This window comes from Eurosta solidaginis, chromosome 2 (assembly GCF_040869045.1).
Source record: "Eurosta solidaginis isolate ZX-2024a chromosome 2, ASM4086904v1, whole genome shotgun sequence".
Lineage (NCBI taxonomy): Eukaryota > Metazoa > Arthropoda > Insecta > Diptera > Tephritidae > Eurosta > Eurosta solidaginis.
This window is the reverse complement of record NC_090320.1, coordinates 15,362,095-15,377,923: the sequence shown is the minus strand read 5'-3', so window position 1 is coordinate 15,377,923 and position 15,829 is coordinate 15,362,095. Positions and strand designations below refer to the sequence as shown.

Here is a 15,829-nt window from a genome sequence, read left to right as displayed (position 1 = left end):
TCTGCTTAATATTATATCTAAATTATGAGTAAGAACTTTAGTTCATTGTGGCTTACTATGGCATAATTTAATTGAGTAGATAACTCAAAATGTAGACCTCTCATTATAACTGTCCTGATGTATGGTCGAAGTCATGTACAGTGTCGAAAGACGAAGAGTAGGTTGAGAAATAAGTATATGGTGAAAGAGTGATTAGAGAGTGGGTAAAAGCTGGGTAAAGTTACCGATTTCATTTTACCGATTGAAGTCCTTTAAGAATTTTGAAAGGGAACTCAAGCTTCATAGCTGTGAAATAAAAAAAAAAAACGATTTCCTCAGTTACATATAACCATTTTAACTGGCCCTGCTGGGATATATCTTTATTTACGATTTCTCTGAGAACCGAGTCCTTTTCACAGTGTACAATTATTTTTTATGTTTCAACAGCTTGCGAACTGATCGATAACGGTGTCACCGCTATATTTGGACCAAGTTCAAAGGCAAGCACTGGTAAGCATGTTTTTTCTTCTTTTGTTTGAATTTTTTCTTTGACAAAACTTGCAAGAAAAGAAAAAAAAAATGAAAAAATGAGAGTATATTTTTAAATTGGCAACTAAAAAATTACACCTTTTTAATTTTTTTACACTTTTTATGTAGTCATTAAATATAAGCATCTTATGTGTGTATGTGTGTTGAATGTTTGTTGTTTGTATGTTTACTTTTTTGTTTAAGAAAATATATTTTTTTTATGTTTTTATTATTTAATATAATATTAAGTAAACACATTATGATCTTGAAAATATGGCTAATAGTTTTTTTTTACTTAATTTTTCTACAGAAATCAATAAAATATTTTTTATTTACTCCTAAAACTTATGAGCTTTCTGACATTATGACTTGCTATAAAACAATATTTGGATTTTAAACAGGCCATCTAATTTTATGCCTTATGTTATTTCCAGTTGGCTTGTTAGTTTGTTGTATGTTATGGTTAATTTAATTTGAGAACTTTCTCGTAAATATCGAATACGTAAACTTTTTAATTTTTTGAATGATGTTTACATATTAAATTAGCTTACAAGGTACAGCAGTGAACAGAAAAATAGCAATGGCAACTATTTAACAAATTTTGTCAACGAAATTTTTATATTTTATTATCGATATACTTAATAAAAAAATTCTATGAATTTTCCGACTTATATTATGTAAGCCAATCGAGAATTTTCAAAATTTTGAATTAAAATTGCTTTGAGAAAACATTTTTGTAAACTAATTATAGTCCAACAAAGTACAAGTTATAGAACCCTCAAAATTCGCATTGATTTTTAAAATTTTTCTTCCGCAGGGTTTTTTAGATGTTCCTCCATGCAATGTATGATTTTTTTTATATGGAAGAAAATTGGTTTTTTGATGTGACGCAGATCTTTACTGGTTGTAACTGGACTCCCATCTGATTACACATCTTAATCGTCTTCAAACGGGACCCAAACTTAGAAATAACATCTTTGATTGTGGTATTGCCATTTGAAGTAGGAGACTGAGAAACATTTTTCTTTCGATGTTTAAGTACTACGCTTATTACTAGAAATGTTTCAGTTTTGGAACTTAATTTTTGAAACAAAGTTTGAAATAAACCTATGGAAACAGCTATAGCACATTTATTTACAAATAAGGGGCGTGTCATCTCCCATAAAAACTTTCTCCTTAACATCAAGATTTTTGCAGGGACTATTATATTCAAAAAGTAGTTCACGTTGTTCGATTTGTTAAACATTTCGTTCATATGTAGATAAATTTTTGTTTACATAGCCATAGAAAGTATTATTTTCGAACGATAGGGAGAAACATGCAGAGAATGAAAAATGTGCCAAAATAGAGTGAGGGGATGTGAGAGTGATATAAAGATAAAATTAAGGAAAGGGAGAGGAAATGTAAGCCCCTCACACCACCATTTTCAGTAGAAATTTTCACCCACTGTTTTTCCTTCCCTCTTTCCCCCATTTTCTTCTCTTCAAACGATCTTTACAAAAAATAAAATTTATGATTCATGTCGGGGAGGGAGGGGAGGAAGTGAGAGGCGGACATAAGTTGAGATAGAAACATGATGGAAGCGATGATATTGAAGATTGAGGGAGAGTCTTCTTTCAGTTAATTTTCAAGCGTTTTCTTTCAGTTCATTTCTTTCCCAATTGCCTCATTATATTATTTCCAAAAGCAAAAATCCAAATATTTCCAAAAAAAGAAAAGCCTCTCAGAATTTATTTTAATTTTGAAATATTTCACCAATTTTTTCAAACATTGAAATTGCCATTATTTGGCGTTATATTGCAGAACTTTTTTTTCATCTTCGGTTACCCTACAACTATTAAAAAATTACCAAAAACAATTTTACTTGAAATATACTTCATATGTGGCCCGGCCTATGAAAAGGTGGCTTATGACTCAAAAAAGAAATTGCGAGAAACAGCTGTTTAAGATAAACAATGCATTTCTTCAGTTTCTTAGTAGTTTTCCTTTTTTTGAGTCATAAGCCACCTTTTCATATGCCGGGTCACATATATTGAAATTTCTTGACTTTTGTGAAAATTTGAATATTTTTGTGCAGAACGACTTTTAAAAACTTTAAGAATTACTGAAAAGCTGCTCGGAATAGTTTTCTTTTATTTTGTGGGAAAAAATTTGGAAATCAAGAATCCTATAACAAAAATAATTCCAAGATCGGATTCGAGCTGAAGGCCTATAGCAACAAATTCAATGATAATCCTTTTTGTTTTTATTATTTAAGAATTCATGAACTTAAAACCGGCTTATTTCAATATTCAATTATTATGTTTCTCTGAGAGAAACTGAAAAGAAAGAAAGAAACATTTACTGGCATATTGCCATGGTACCATTTCGATAACCGCCACGTAATCATCATCAGGCAATTTCGTAATGTTATCAAAGGTTTCACCGAGATTCGAACCGCGAATCACACGGTGAAACTGCAGTTGCCTTAACCACTAGGCTATCTTGCTTGTATTTGTTTCCTTGCTTAATTCAGTTTATCTCATTTCTACACTAACAACACAATTGAGAGATTCTGTCTCTATATTAATTTGTGTGTTATGTAGATTTGTTTTTGTAAAGTTCCTTTTCGTTGCGAATGAGAAGCTTTTGTAAACTCGGACTTAGTTTTACATATTTATGTTTGCTTGTTTAATGATGTGTTCAATTTATATTTATCATTTAAGAATTCATGAGCTTAATACCGGCTTATAATAATTGAATATTCAATTATTATATTTTTCCGAGAGAAAAGTTTTTTTTTTAATTTTTCTATACGCTTAAGGCACACTACGCTAAATGGTTAGCGAATTCGAACCTGTCGTCCTTTATCAATAGGACGATTAAAAGAACAATTGTTATAACAAAAATAATGAAAAGTTACTAAAAATTTTTTCTTAATTTTTATTTGTTTAATATTTTACTTATTAATATTGAAAGTTCATAAATTTTGTTTGTTTTTTTAAATGTAAAAAGGTATCATACTTTTCCAGAACTTGCTAATCCTATCTAATCTAAATCTAATACTATTGGAAAGCTACTCAGAACAGTATTTTTCGTTTTTCGGTGTGCCAACCTTATTGGAATACAAACAAAATTTCATGTTTGCTTAAAACAAAAATAAATACTTTTTTTCTGAAACGGTATAATACAAATACTGATGTTTGTTTTATTGGCATTTTCATCTTTCAGTTAGTTCGCATTTTGAAAAACAAATTTTACTTTCGAAAAAATGTTCGAAATACTTTGTCTACTACTTTCTGGTATTTGCGTTTGGATTGCAAAATTACGAAAATTTTTCGTTTTTTATTTTGTTCTAAAAATTCGTAACACAGAACGGCAAAAGTCATTGACATTAGCAATTGTAAATAAATATGTACATATGTATAGATAAATACACATCGAAATCATTTGGATAAATAGTTTGAGCATTGTTTACTAAAAATGCTCTCCGAGAGTTTTGCCAATCGTAAATGCATAAATGTATTTGACACTCTTACTCATTTTCTGTTTGTATTTAGTATAATCATTCAAATTCATAGGAAATCCCTCATTACAACTGCGTGACGTAATGTCCCCAAAGCTCAGAATCTCACGGAACTTTGAAGTGTCGATTGTGGACAGGACCCACTGGGATATAGGGAATCCTTATAACGACCCTGATTCAGAGGTCTGGTACACGGATGGATCGAAATTCGATGACGGAAGAATGGGAGCTGGCATCTATGGGCCAAACTTCAAAAAATCGATACCAATGGGATGTTACCCCACCATATTTCAGGCAGAAATTCATTCAACAGAGGTCTGTGGTAGATAATGTCTGCGGAGAGGCTCGACATCGAAGAGCATCTACATTATGTCGGACAGCCAGGCGGCACTGCATCCCTTGCAATCCTACATAGTTACATCTAAGCTGGTGGATGAATGCACTGAAATCCTTAATGCCCTGGGAGCCAAAAACAAGGTTTTGTTGGGATGGGTTCCCGGACATCACGGACATGAAGGTAATGAACATGCAGATTACCTAGCAAAGCTGGTAATGCTACATCAGCATTCCATGGTCCAAAGCCCTTATGTGGACTCACAAAAGCACACACCAGGGAAACTATTACTAACTGGGAAATTAAGCAATTCAGACGTCACTGGATAGATTGCCCAGGGCAAAGGCAGGCCAAACTGTTTATACTTCCGCAACGAAGGTACCAGCCAAACTCATTAACCTAAGCAGGGAGGACCTAAGAACTCTTACTGGGTACTACACGTGACACTGCGGTCTACGATATCACCTAAGTAAATTAAATCTATCTGATACCCAAATTTGTCGTTTCTGTGAGCTGGAGGATGAAACGCCGGTTCACATTCTCTGCGAATGCGTCGCTCTAGCTAGGCAGAGACTATCCCAAAGGTCGCAGTGCTTCCAGACCAATCAATAATAATAATAATAGTATAATCATTATTTGTTATCTACTTTTATTACAATGCCAATTGTATGAGTTTTCTCTCACAAATTAGTAGCTATAAAACATTTTTTCGATACAAAAAAAAAAAAAAAAATTATTTCCAAAACATAAGATCTTGGCGTCAAATCGTGCTCAAAGCCTTAACAATACTTTTTTGTCATTATTTTTTATGATATATATTTTTTTAATTTTTATTTTTATTTTAAATTAGAATATTTATATATTATTCTTTATAGATGTATAATTTTTGAAAAAAAAAAATTAAAAAATTATAAAATATTTAATTGAAAGACAGAAAAATTTTACTAAACTCTACCCTTTTCAAAATCATCCAACTTTATCAGATATCGTTGAAGTGATCTGCAATACAACTGGCATTCCACATCTACAATTCGATTGGTATCCAAAGGAAATCGATCGTCATAGTCGTAATCATAAAATGACCGTTAATGTGGCGCCTACGGAGAAAATGCTGTCAGTAGCATATCTAGATATTTTGAGAATGGAGCGTTTGAACTGGAAATCATTTACGATCGTTTATGAGAACAGTCGAAGTGCGTAAGATTAGAGATGGCGAGTTTAATATATATCAAAGTCGGGTTCTATTACCTTCACTAATCTTAATCTCATTCCCCATTCAGGTTTAGCGCGCATGGAAGAATTATTTAGTTGGCGTCAATTTCATAAAACTGGCATTAAATTATGACATTTTAATCGCGGTGATGATTATCGTATTCTCTGGAAGCGTATTAGTAATACACGTGAGAAAAATGTCGTATTGGATTGCCCTTCGGATATAGTCAATGATGTAATGAATGCTTCTATATACTTTAATATGACAGGACAGTTTAATGTGAGTTTTTAAAGATTATATCATTTAAAAAATTCTGAACACTTAAAAAATTTAATTTTCTCTTCATGTATTCTAGTACTGGTTCCTGACAAGCTTAGACACTCATATAAGCAATATTAGCTCTTTGTATTCGGCGAAATTTCTTGCCACAATGATTGCTGTGCGTTTGCGTCCTTTTATACCACCGCCTGTGCATTCAGAGACGGACATTTTCGCAGACGAAGAGGAGGAGAAGGTAAGTAAAATGTAAACTAGATTTGGTCAGAGTTGCAAGTTACCAACCTTTCATGATATATGAACATACTCGTAAGGGTGTCAAAATAGGACACTATGACTTCAAAAAATTTTGGGATTCTTTCAGAAATCATCAATCGAATAGATTTGAAGTTATCTCTAAATGATACCTAAAATAATGCTGAACGGATCCCAAAATCGGTTCCGAAATAGTATCGAAATGATTCCGGAAATAGATCCTGTAACATGCCTGAAATGGTACTGAAATTATGCAAAAATTGTTCCCAAATGTTAGGTTGAATATTTCTAAAATTATCCTAAAATTGTTTCGAGCCGATCCCAAAATAGTTTCGAAATGATTGCAAATATAATTCCGAAGTGATTATTTACCGGTGCTTAAATCGTTTTGAATTAGCCTTGAAATTATTCTGTAGCTCTGTAGTGATAGGTAAACTAGTCCCAAAGTTATCCAGATATTTTTTGAAATTGGTATTGCTCGCAATGATTTCAAAAATAATCCAGAACGGATCCTAAAATTGCCCTTATGTGCAGCGAAATAGTTTCGAAATTAAGTTCTATATTTTTTACTAACTACCATTCTAGCTTTAATTGCATCTGCAAAAAGAGTTGTAGGCCCTAAAAGCATTGTTCACTTCTCACCAAAATCTTCCTTAATTTTGATAGTAATAATTTCTTTTTATTTTCAGTTAATTTCCGCGAGAAGTAAATTACTTTATGATGCAATGGTTTTGTTTTTTAATGCAGTGCGAACACTAATGAAAAGTTCACGCTACCAAGAACCGAAGGTACGTTGCAGTAGGGGGTTTTGGCGGACAGGACTACAGCTTTTAGATCAAATGAAAATTGTGAGTATTTATTAACCCAATGTAATTTGTATCAATAAAAAAATTAGATAGGAATAACGTTATGGCGGCTTTTTATGAAAGCTCATAAAAACTCTTGCTGTAGCTTTCACGAATTAGTTTTTTGATTCTATTTTAATTACGTTTTTTGATTTGCTATCAGTTTTTTCTTGGTTTTTGAAATTTCACATGCTTTCAAAATTTTTAAGGCACTTACTTATACTTCCAGCTTACATCAGCCAACGTTACTCCCAATTATAAAACGCAAAAAATGCGCATTAACGAATATGGCGAACGTGATGATTTCAATTTAGAAGTATACGATCCGATGGTGGAACATATAACACATATTTGGAATAAATATCAAAATTTAGTACCATACGAAGATATAGTTGAGACGAGAGAATTGAAAAAGAGTAAATTGAAGGAGAAAGAAGATCTATCACCCAAACGAAAAAAGTACACAGTGGCAACACGTGTTGGTGAACCATATTTTATGTTTCGGTGAGTGGGGGATTTTACATATTTAAAAATTGCTCTTTTTCAGCTGAAATGAATGTTTGAAAATTTAATATGTTAAAATGGTACCTTGTTTTCATACTACATCAGATGATTAATGACTTGTGTCAAGTTTCGAATACTCGAATAATTCGCAATTTTCCATATTATTAGAATCTAAAGGATATTGCCTAGTAGAAGCAATTACACCGAAATTCACTTCGAAGTCCTCGAATATAAAAATAATAGACATGTGCATAAAAATATTGCAAGTATTTTTGTTTCGCGAATAATTCGAAGTTTCGATAATCGGAAAAATATTTGGGTTTCGAGTAATATAGATTGAAAATATGGAAAAGTGTCAAGCCGTTTGGATTTTTGTTCAGAAATTTTGAATTTTCGAATAATTCATATTGGTAGAATCCCAAAAATTTTACGTAGTAGACGAATTCTAGAAAGCAATTACTCCGATATTTTATGGCCGGAAATTTCGCATATTCGAACAATGCGAAGTTTTCCACATTTGTAGAATCTCAAAAAATTTGCTTAGTAGAAAAAGTCTAGAAGGCAATTATATTGAAATGAATAAAAAATTCCTAATATTGAAATATTGACCTTGATTATTGCAATTTTTTTTTCAACTGAAACTTTGTCAATGATAAATGTGCGCTTAAAAATTATGCAAATATTTTTGTTTTATGAATCAGTCGAAGTTGAGATATTTGAAAATATATTTTTCTTTCGAAAAGCTCTCAGTTTGGCAAAATTTGTGCAGTGATGTGTCAGCTAAATTGCCAGTTAGCTTGAACTGCAAATTGGGAATACACTCTAAGGCTTCTCAATTTGGATATTCTGCAAACAAATACCTGCATCCGAGTTTTGAATAAAAATTCTTATATAATTTGAATATTTTTTAATACCCAGCGCTTGAATAATATTAACTTTTTTAACATCGCGGGTTCGAATCGAGCTCAAAGCCTGACAATAATTATTATAAATTATTGTTATTAAGTTATTGACTCTTTTAGGTGTTGGAATAGTTTGAATAAAGAAATGACACTATCAATTTTTGAATTTGAAATATTGAGAACTTAAATTTTACAAAATTTTTTTTCGAATTCGAACATTAGAAAAGTATGAAACTTTATGCAATAACCTTTTGACTGTCAAATGTTTCAAACATTTTATATAGATATTTAAAAATATAAACTTTTACTACGTTAATTCAGGGTTTTTCAATACTTTTCGTTATTTGCACTGTAATTAGAAGTAATAAGAACCAACAACCCATGATTAAAACTCAGTTTGCCGATATAATATAGAAATACACTTGAAAAGAAGTTCAAATGCTCGAAAGATTCTAAATCTTAGAACACTAAACTTTTCGAAAATCTTAAAATTTTCGAATGTTCGAAAATACACAACACGATAAAAGAAAAAAGGAACTTAAAATTTTGGAACCTGTCAAATAGTAAAACTTAAAATATTAAAAAAAAAAAAGAATTTGAAGACATTTGTTGGACTTTTACAAACATCCTATTAAAAAATGTTCATATATTCGACAACGACAGAACACATTTTTCAAAAACGATATACGTAGCTGTTAAAAAATTTGAAAATTTTTAAATGTTCGAATATCATTGTAGGATACGAAGATTTAAAAATTTTGCAAATAAGTATATCCTTCTAAGTACCTAAGTTTACTGATGGCATTTAAAAAAAAGGTATCGAAAAAAATTTGATACAATTTAATATTTTCGTTACTCAGCAAAGAGCCCGAAGGTGTTCACTATGAAGGAAATTTACGTTTCGAAGGTTATGCTGTTGATCTCATTTACAGTTTGGCTGAAGAGTGCAAATTCGATTTTATTTTTGAACCTGTGCCCGATAACAAATATGGCAGCTACGATCCGATAACAGGAGAATGGAATGGCATTATACGACAGTTAATAGATAAGGTAGGTATGCAAATGAAAAAGGCAAATAATGTATAGAAAAAACACTTTCAGTTGTTTCATTCAGACAGCCGAAATTGGCATTTGCGATTTGACCATTACCCAGGCGCGTCGAAGTGTGGTGGATTTTACGATGCCTTTCATGCAATTAGGTGTTAGCATATTATTCTATAAGGAACCACCGCCACCGCAGAATCCTTTTGGTTTCTTCGATGCATATTCGTTCGATGTTTGGATCTCTTTGTTGGCGGGTATAATTCTAACGGCATTATTTTTGGTGGTTTTAGGACGGTAGTTGTGGTGAATTTGATATTTACAAAATTTTTAATAATAATTTGTTTTATTATTTCAAAAGCATTTCGATACCAGATTGGTCTGCCCCATATGCACATGATCCGGATCCTAATGAATTGCAAAATATATGGAATTTTTCTAATACATTGTGGTTAAATGTTGGTTCGATTTTGAATCAAGGTTGCGATATATTGCCGAGGTGAGTTTGTGTGGTAATCTCAAATTAACTTTTTTTACAGTAATCTTAGTGCACTGGAATGTTCACTATCATTCATAGCTCTTGATAATTTTTTTCACTTTCTTTCCCTCTCTGTATATTCGTTTCAGAGGTCCCGCTACGCGCTTATTCACCGCATTTTGGTGGATTTTTTCTCTCATACTCTCACAGACGTACATCGCTAAGATGTCTGCGTTTATTACTGCCTCTCAAATGACTAGTACCATCTCCAGCTTACGCGATCTTATTGATCAGAACAAAGTTCAATTTGGTATGCTTAAAGGCGGCAGTACATCATTTCTTTTTTCTGAATCGAATGAATCGGAATATCGTTTAGCTTGGAACAAAATGGCTGCCATGAAACCAAGTGCATTTACCGCGAATAACAAAGAGGGTGTGGATCGTGTGAAACGTAGTCGTGGTCGATATGCTTTTCTATTAGAGACAACGACATTGCAATATTATCTGAATAGAAACTGCGAACTGAAGCAGATCGGAGATTCTTTTAGCGATAATCATTATGGGATTGCTGTACCACTAAGTAATAATAAAGAGCAAAATAGATAATTACTAGAGGATCAATTGTATTCAAAGACTGCTAGATTAACCTTTTGTTTGTTCAGATGCACCTTATCGCTCCAATCTCAGTGTGGGTATCTTAAGACTCAGCGAATCTGGCAAATTGGATGAAATGAAGCGCAAATGGTTTACTACAAATGAAACGACATGTGACAGGGACTCGAGCAATAAAAGTCAACAATTTACTATGGAGGCGGCAAGTGGACTATTTATAGTTTTGATTGGTGGCGTTATAGTTTCTTTTCTTATTGGCATATTCGAGTTTCTGAAAAATGTAGAAGAGATCTCTGTTAAGGAAAAGGTAACTTGATATAACGTTTATAAATATTTTTGAACAAAACTAAAAGATCAATTCCCTTTCAGATTTCACCAATGGTTGTGCTCAAAGCAGAGCTCATATTCTTTTTCTGTTTTTGGAAATCTCGCAAACCTTTGCGTACCTACGCAGAGAGTCGAAGTTCAACATCTACAGGTTATTCGTCGATGGAACGCAATGCAAGTACTTCAAATGCAAAGAAGAAAGTGAAAAAGAAAACGAAGAAAAATCGTGAGTATTGAGTGCGAATTTGGAGATGGGTTTAAATGGAATATTTGCTTTAAATACTCATGTCATTGGGTAGTGTATGTGTGTATGTATGTAGTTGAATAAAGTTTAGTTAGAAAGATAGAATAAACAAATTATATTTTACGTATCTATGATTATTACGCATTTAATAAGAACAGAAAATCATTTGAACTCTAGAAATTGCTACTGGATGGGAGCTCTGAACCTACTAGTACGGCCAAGGAGGGTAGACGAGACACTTGGCGACCTATCCCTGGGCAGATTCATCAAAACCAGGATTTTCCGAAATAGAATATAGGATACTAGCAGCAGATATGTGAGTACGGATTTTGGGCGTGCTGCGTGATGTTAGGTTTTAGTGGGTAACCCTACAAAAGAGGAAGCTTCCATCCATCACAAATTTGGAGGTGCTATGTTGTTAATGCTTACGTACTTACTTGATTGGCGCTTAACCGTTTAAACTGTTATGGCCGTCCAAAAAGTCGCGCCAGTCGCTCCTTCTCTCTGAATGGAAAGCCATTTGAATTCTAGAAGTAGCTATAGAGAGGGAGCTCTGAACTGACTTGTACATCCAAGAAGGATAGACGAGACACTTGGCGACCTATTCCTGGGCAGACTCATCAAAAACAGGATTTGCCGGAATAGAATATGGGATACTATCAGCAAATATGTGAGGTACTTCTCATCAATGAAGTAGTGCTAAATGCGGTACCAGGTAGAGATATTGGGCGTGCTGCGTGCGGTTAGATTTTAGTGGGTAACCCTGCAAAAGTGGAAGCGACATTCCGTCGCAAACTTGTTAATGCACACTAGTTTTAATATGTACAGCCAATAGGGTTATTGAAATGCATTGAATTTCATTGAAAGCTCCAATATTTCGATATGCAGCAGCGCCTTGAAGTGGTGAGTGTTTTCATTCGAGTTCAAGCTTAAGTCAATCGAGCTATAGAACAGTTCAAAAGCATGAAATTTAGTGAAAAATCGAAACAAATGTAGTTCACCTCAAACTGCACAAACACCCATTTAAATATATTTAATGCCTCGCCGAAACAACAAGTCATTAGGTATTAAGGAAATTGTATGTATTTATGTACCAGCTCGCAAAGGTGTGGGCCGTTTGATATGGACAATGAACATTTAAATCACGTATCAGCAGTAACCCAGCCAACTAACCACGTCATGCACACCAAAGCAATGTTGTGTCCTTAGTCAGTGTTTAGTTAGGAAGCTTAACAAGAATATTTCCACAAGCCATTCCTCTCCGCAGCTCTACTCTACATTTCTAAAGATTCTGGTCTTAAAAAAATTTAACACGTAAAACTCAAAAGGCAGTTAATAAAAACTTCAAAAATCATAGCCAATAAAAAAAGTACAAGACGAGCAAAAGAACGAAAACAGGAAAAATAAAATAAACGTTTAAAGCGCAACAAAAAAGAACAACAGCAAATCTCAACGTTTTTCATAAAAACGACAAGTAAAAATCATTTCACCCAAAGTCATAAACACATTTTTGTTGCTAACCCGAGAATTCATAGCAACAACATGTGCAAACAAGCACATGTAAATATGTAGATACAGAGTGCACCGTGAGTAAAAAGCCCGCGGAGAATTTCCTTTGCGACCAGTTGCCAATAAGGAATTCATGGGGTTTGTTATTAATCTCGGTTATTGTGTTACAAATGGCGCCCGAGCAGGAAAACTAGTAAACACATTACTCAGAAACTCGGAAACCTATAGTCCCAAAATGCATTAGTTAGTTGTGTATTTCCTATGAAAGAATTCGCTGATGTAAGTTTATGTGGTTACTTTCGACTGCCAGTATTTATCTGCGGTTTGTTGTTTTTTTCAAGATATATTCGCAGAGCTCCTAGCTGAAACTAGAATGAGATACTTTAATTTTCACCAATCATACATTTTACTTAATTACTTACTTAATTGGCGCTTAATGATTATGCCCGTCCCACAAGGAGCACCTGGCACTTCTTCGTACTGCTAACAGGCGTTAATTGGTCAAACCAAGGGAGTTTAAATCGTTCTAAACCTGGTTCTGTCAGTAGAGTGGGGGCTCTCTTCCTCTGCTTCTATAGGCTGGTTCGGATAAAAAATACTTTCTTAGCCAAACGAAGTCTTTTGCTATTTCGAAATTATGACTGCCAACAGCAGCGTGGTTGCCAAGGCACAAATGCACTGAACTTACGCTCGATGACAGCAGGTACTTCATTTTGTTCTCATTCAGCATCAAACCCAACCCACAAACCCACCAAAATACGAACTTCTCAATACTTATGCTCGACCCTGTATGTACTTGCATGTGCACGCATATGTGTTTCCTTCGTTTACTAAGCGAATTGCATCAAAAACAATAATGATTGCCATGAGAAGAAGATAACACAATAGTAAATGTGGCTTATAGGCCATGACCTACCAATATACGCTTGACCACCACCAACGTCACTGCAGAATTCTTGTATATACAATAAAGCAACCCAACAACCAACGAGCCCACCAACAAAAATAGTCTGTTGAACCACTGTCCAACTATGAAATTAACTGCTTTAGGGTAAACTCGCATTTTTAGAAAAAAAATATCAATGACTCAGAAAAAAGGGTTAAGTGTTTGTGGCTAAATTGGTCATTGCGGTGTGGATTTACTGATATGTGGATTATGTACGAGTTAAGCTGCTTGCAGGATTTCACAGTTGGTACTCATAAAATTTGCTCGCTCTAATTTTTCTCATTTTCTTTTGCGCAATGCTACCAGCGATATTTCTTTGGAACCTTTTTATTCTATTTAGTAGAATTTTTATTTTATTGTTTTTTCTTTACATTTTAAGTGGCAGGGATTTGTTTTGTTGAAATACCAAATGCCATGAAATGGAGTGTCAATTGAATCGTATTTGGCATTTGGCTTTGAGTGGATTTAAAAATCAAATGCCAAAAATGACAATCAAATTTGGTTGAGTTGTGGGTGCAGTTGGAAGAATGGGTGGTCTGTGAGATTGTGTTGTAAAATGGAATTGGAATGCAAATGTGTGTTAATATATGCGGGCTTATTAAGCTGGAAGCTCTTGATCTTTCACAATGTCACTTGGAACGGAAACCATTTTGTTATTAGAAGAAAAACAGTTTTCTACCGACCTTCTATACACTTTCGTTCCATCAGCGATAATTCAACCATTCTGCGTTCCCCGTGCAGTTATCTCCCTACATGTACCTGTTAAACAATCGTCAACTCCATCAACAAATTTTGATACAAGCCAATCACCACGGGCTCACCGCTCTCGCGGTTGTCCCCTGTTAACGAATTTCACTAGGATTTTTAGTTAACTGCTCACTAGATTAGTGTCTACCAATTACACTGGCTGTTTTACTGCCAGACAGTCACTTCCTCGCCATTTATAAATTACCTCTATAGATTTGGGAAATGTTCATATATTACACCGTCACACATCCACTTCCACCTCACCAGCAACCACTTATCTCTCCATCATCTCATTAACATTCTGAGTCCCCAATGTATATGTGTAGCTGAAATAACATAAACAATTTACGTGCACACATTAGTAAATGAAGTGTGACCTCGGCCGGACTCTGGAATGCCTGAGTGAACCCCCAACCTATGAGGAAATTCAACTCGCCAATGACGCCCGAGCAGGGATGTAAAAAATCATCATGTAGCAGCTTTGATACCTAGAGCCTCAAGTGTATTCATTTATTGCCCTATGTATTAGCAGCTCATATTGCTTCATAAATGGCGCCCGAGAAGGAAACCCGGCAGAAAATTGCGCAGATTTGGCTTGAATTGCCCCAAACTTTGCACGCTGATGGGGATTTTGGCATACTTCAGTTTGATTAAAGGTATCCAAAGCTCTTGGTATATAATTCTATGTGAAAGTCTGTAGGAGACTTTCTCAGCCGTCTTAGCGTACTTAAAGAGGCTGAAACTGATTTGTGATCTATCGGAGCTAAGCCTTTTATCCCTTATCTTTTACACAAATTCCATTTTAAAGGACTGCGCTTAGTAAGCGCACTGCTTTCGGAATCGATGCCAAGTGCATCTGTAACTGAGCTTAGCTTCTTGCTTCGTACGAGGTTCATATAAATTGTTTTGGAGCATGTGATATAAAAGGCATCTACATTTTAATCTACCAAGTTTCATATACCTTGGGTTACTGTTGATCCACAATATTTTTAAGAAGGTGCGGACCTGTACGACACAAATGTTGCATTTGTTTCGTTGGAAAAATATTCTTCAGCGTATCTTGTGTTCGACAAGTAGAAATATCGGTCAATGACTTGCAAATCCTTGTCGGACCACAAATTTTCGTTACTTCGCTCGATAGTTTATTTGGTTACCTGCAAAACTCAATCAGGCCGAAAATCGTTTATCAAAAAAACTATTTTTAAAGGCTTGAGCTGAATTCAAACTTGCGATCTTGGGATAATAATGCTGATATTGCTAGGTTAGGTTAAGTTGAACTGGCTTTTCAATAAAGACCTCACATAGACTGAATGTGTCTTTAAGCTGCAAGTATGCACCGACGTGTGTCGTACGTAGGGACGTTTGTCGTATAAAATACGTTTGACCGAACCCTCAAGCCCGTAGGAATCAATGTGTGCGTCTGTGTACATGTACATAACATATTTGTGTGTGTATTGTTTACAGCAAAACACTGTTGCCATTGACCAGTTTACATGCATGCTTATGCAAACATCAACTTTTGGAACTACAATTTTTTATGGTGCAAGTGGCGGAAACAAATACTGAATAAGAATTTCTAGTTCA

At 34.3% G+C, this 15,829-nt stretch overlaps 1 protein-coding gene across 1 annotated transcript in view; it reads left to right on the top strand.

The window, feature by feature from the left end:
* Positions 1-15,829, top strand: part of GluRIIB (Glutamate receptor IIB) — a 176,068-nt gene that overhangs the window by 1,870 nt on the left and 158,369 nt on the right. Inside the window, 12 exon segments of the mRNA XM_067764508.1 lie at positions 427-489; positions 5,330-5,539; positions 5,627-5,838; positions 5,915-6,073; positions 6,780-6,938; positions 7,165-7,439; positions 9,202-9,391; positions 9,456-9,679; positions 9,744-9,881; positions 10,010-10,440; positions 10,523-10,779; positions 10,842-11,025. Of these exon segments, the coding sequence (XP_067620609.1) occupies positions 427-489; positions 5,330-5,539; positions 5,627-5,838; positions 5,915-6,073; positions 6,780-6,938; positions 7,165-7,439; positions 9,202-9,391; positions 9,456-9,679; positions 9,744-9,881; positions 10,010-10,440; positions 10,523-10,779; positions 10,842-11,025 (2,502 nt within the window).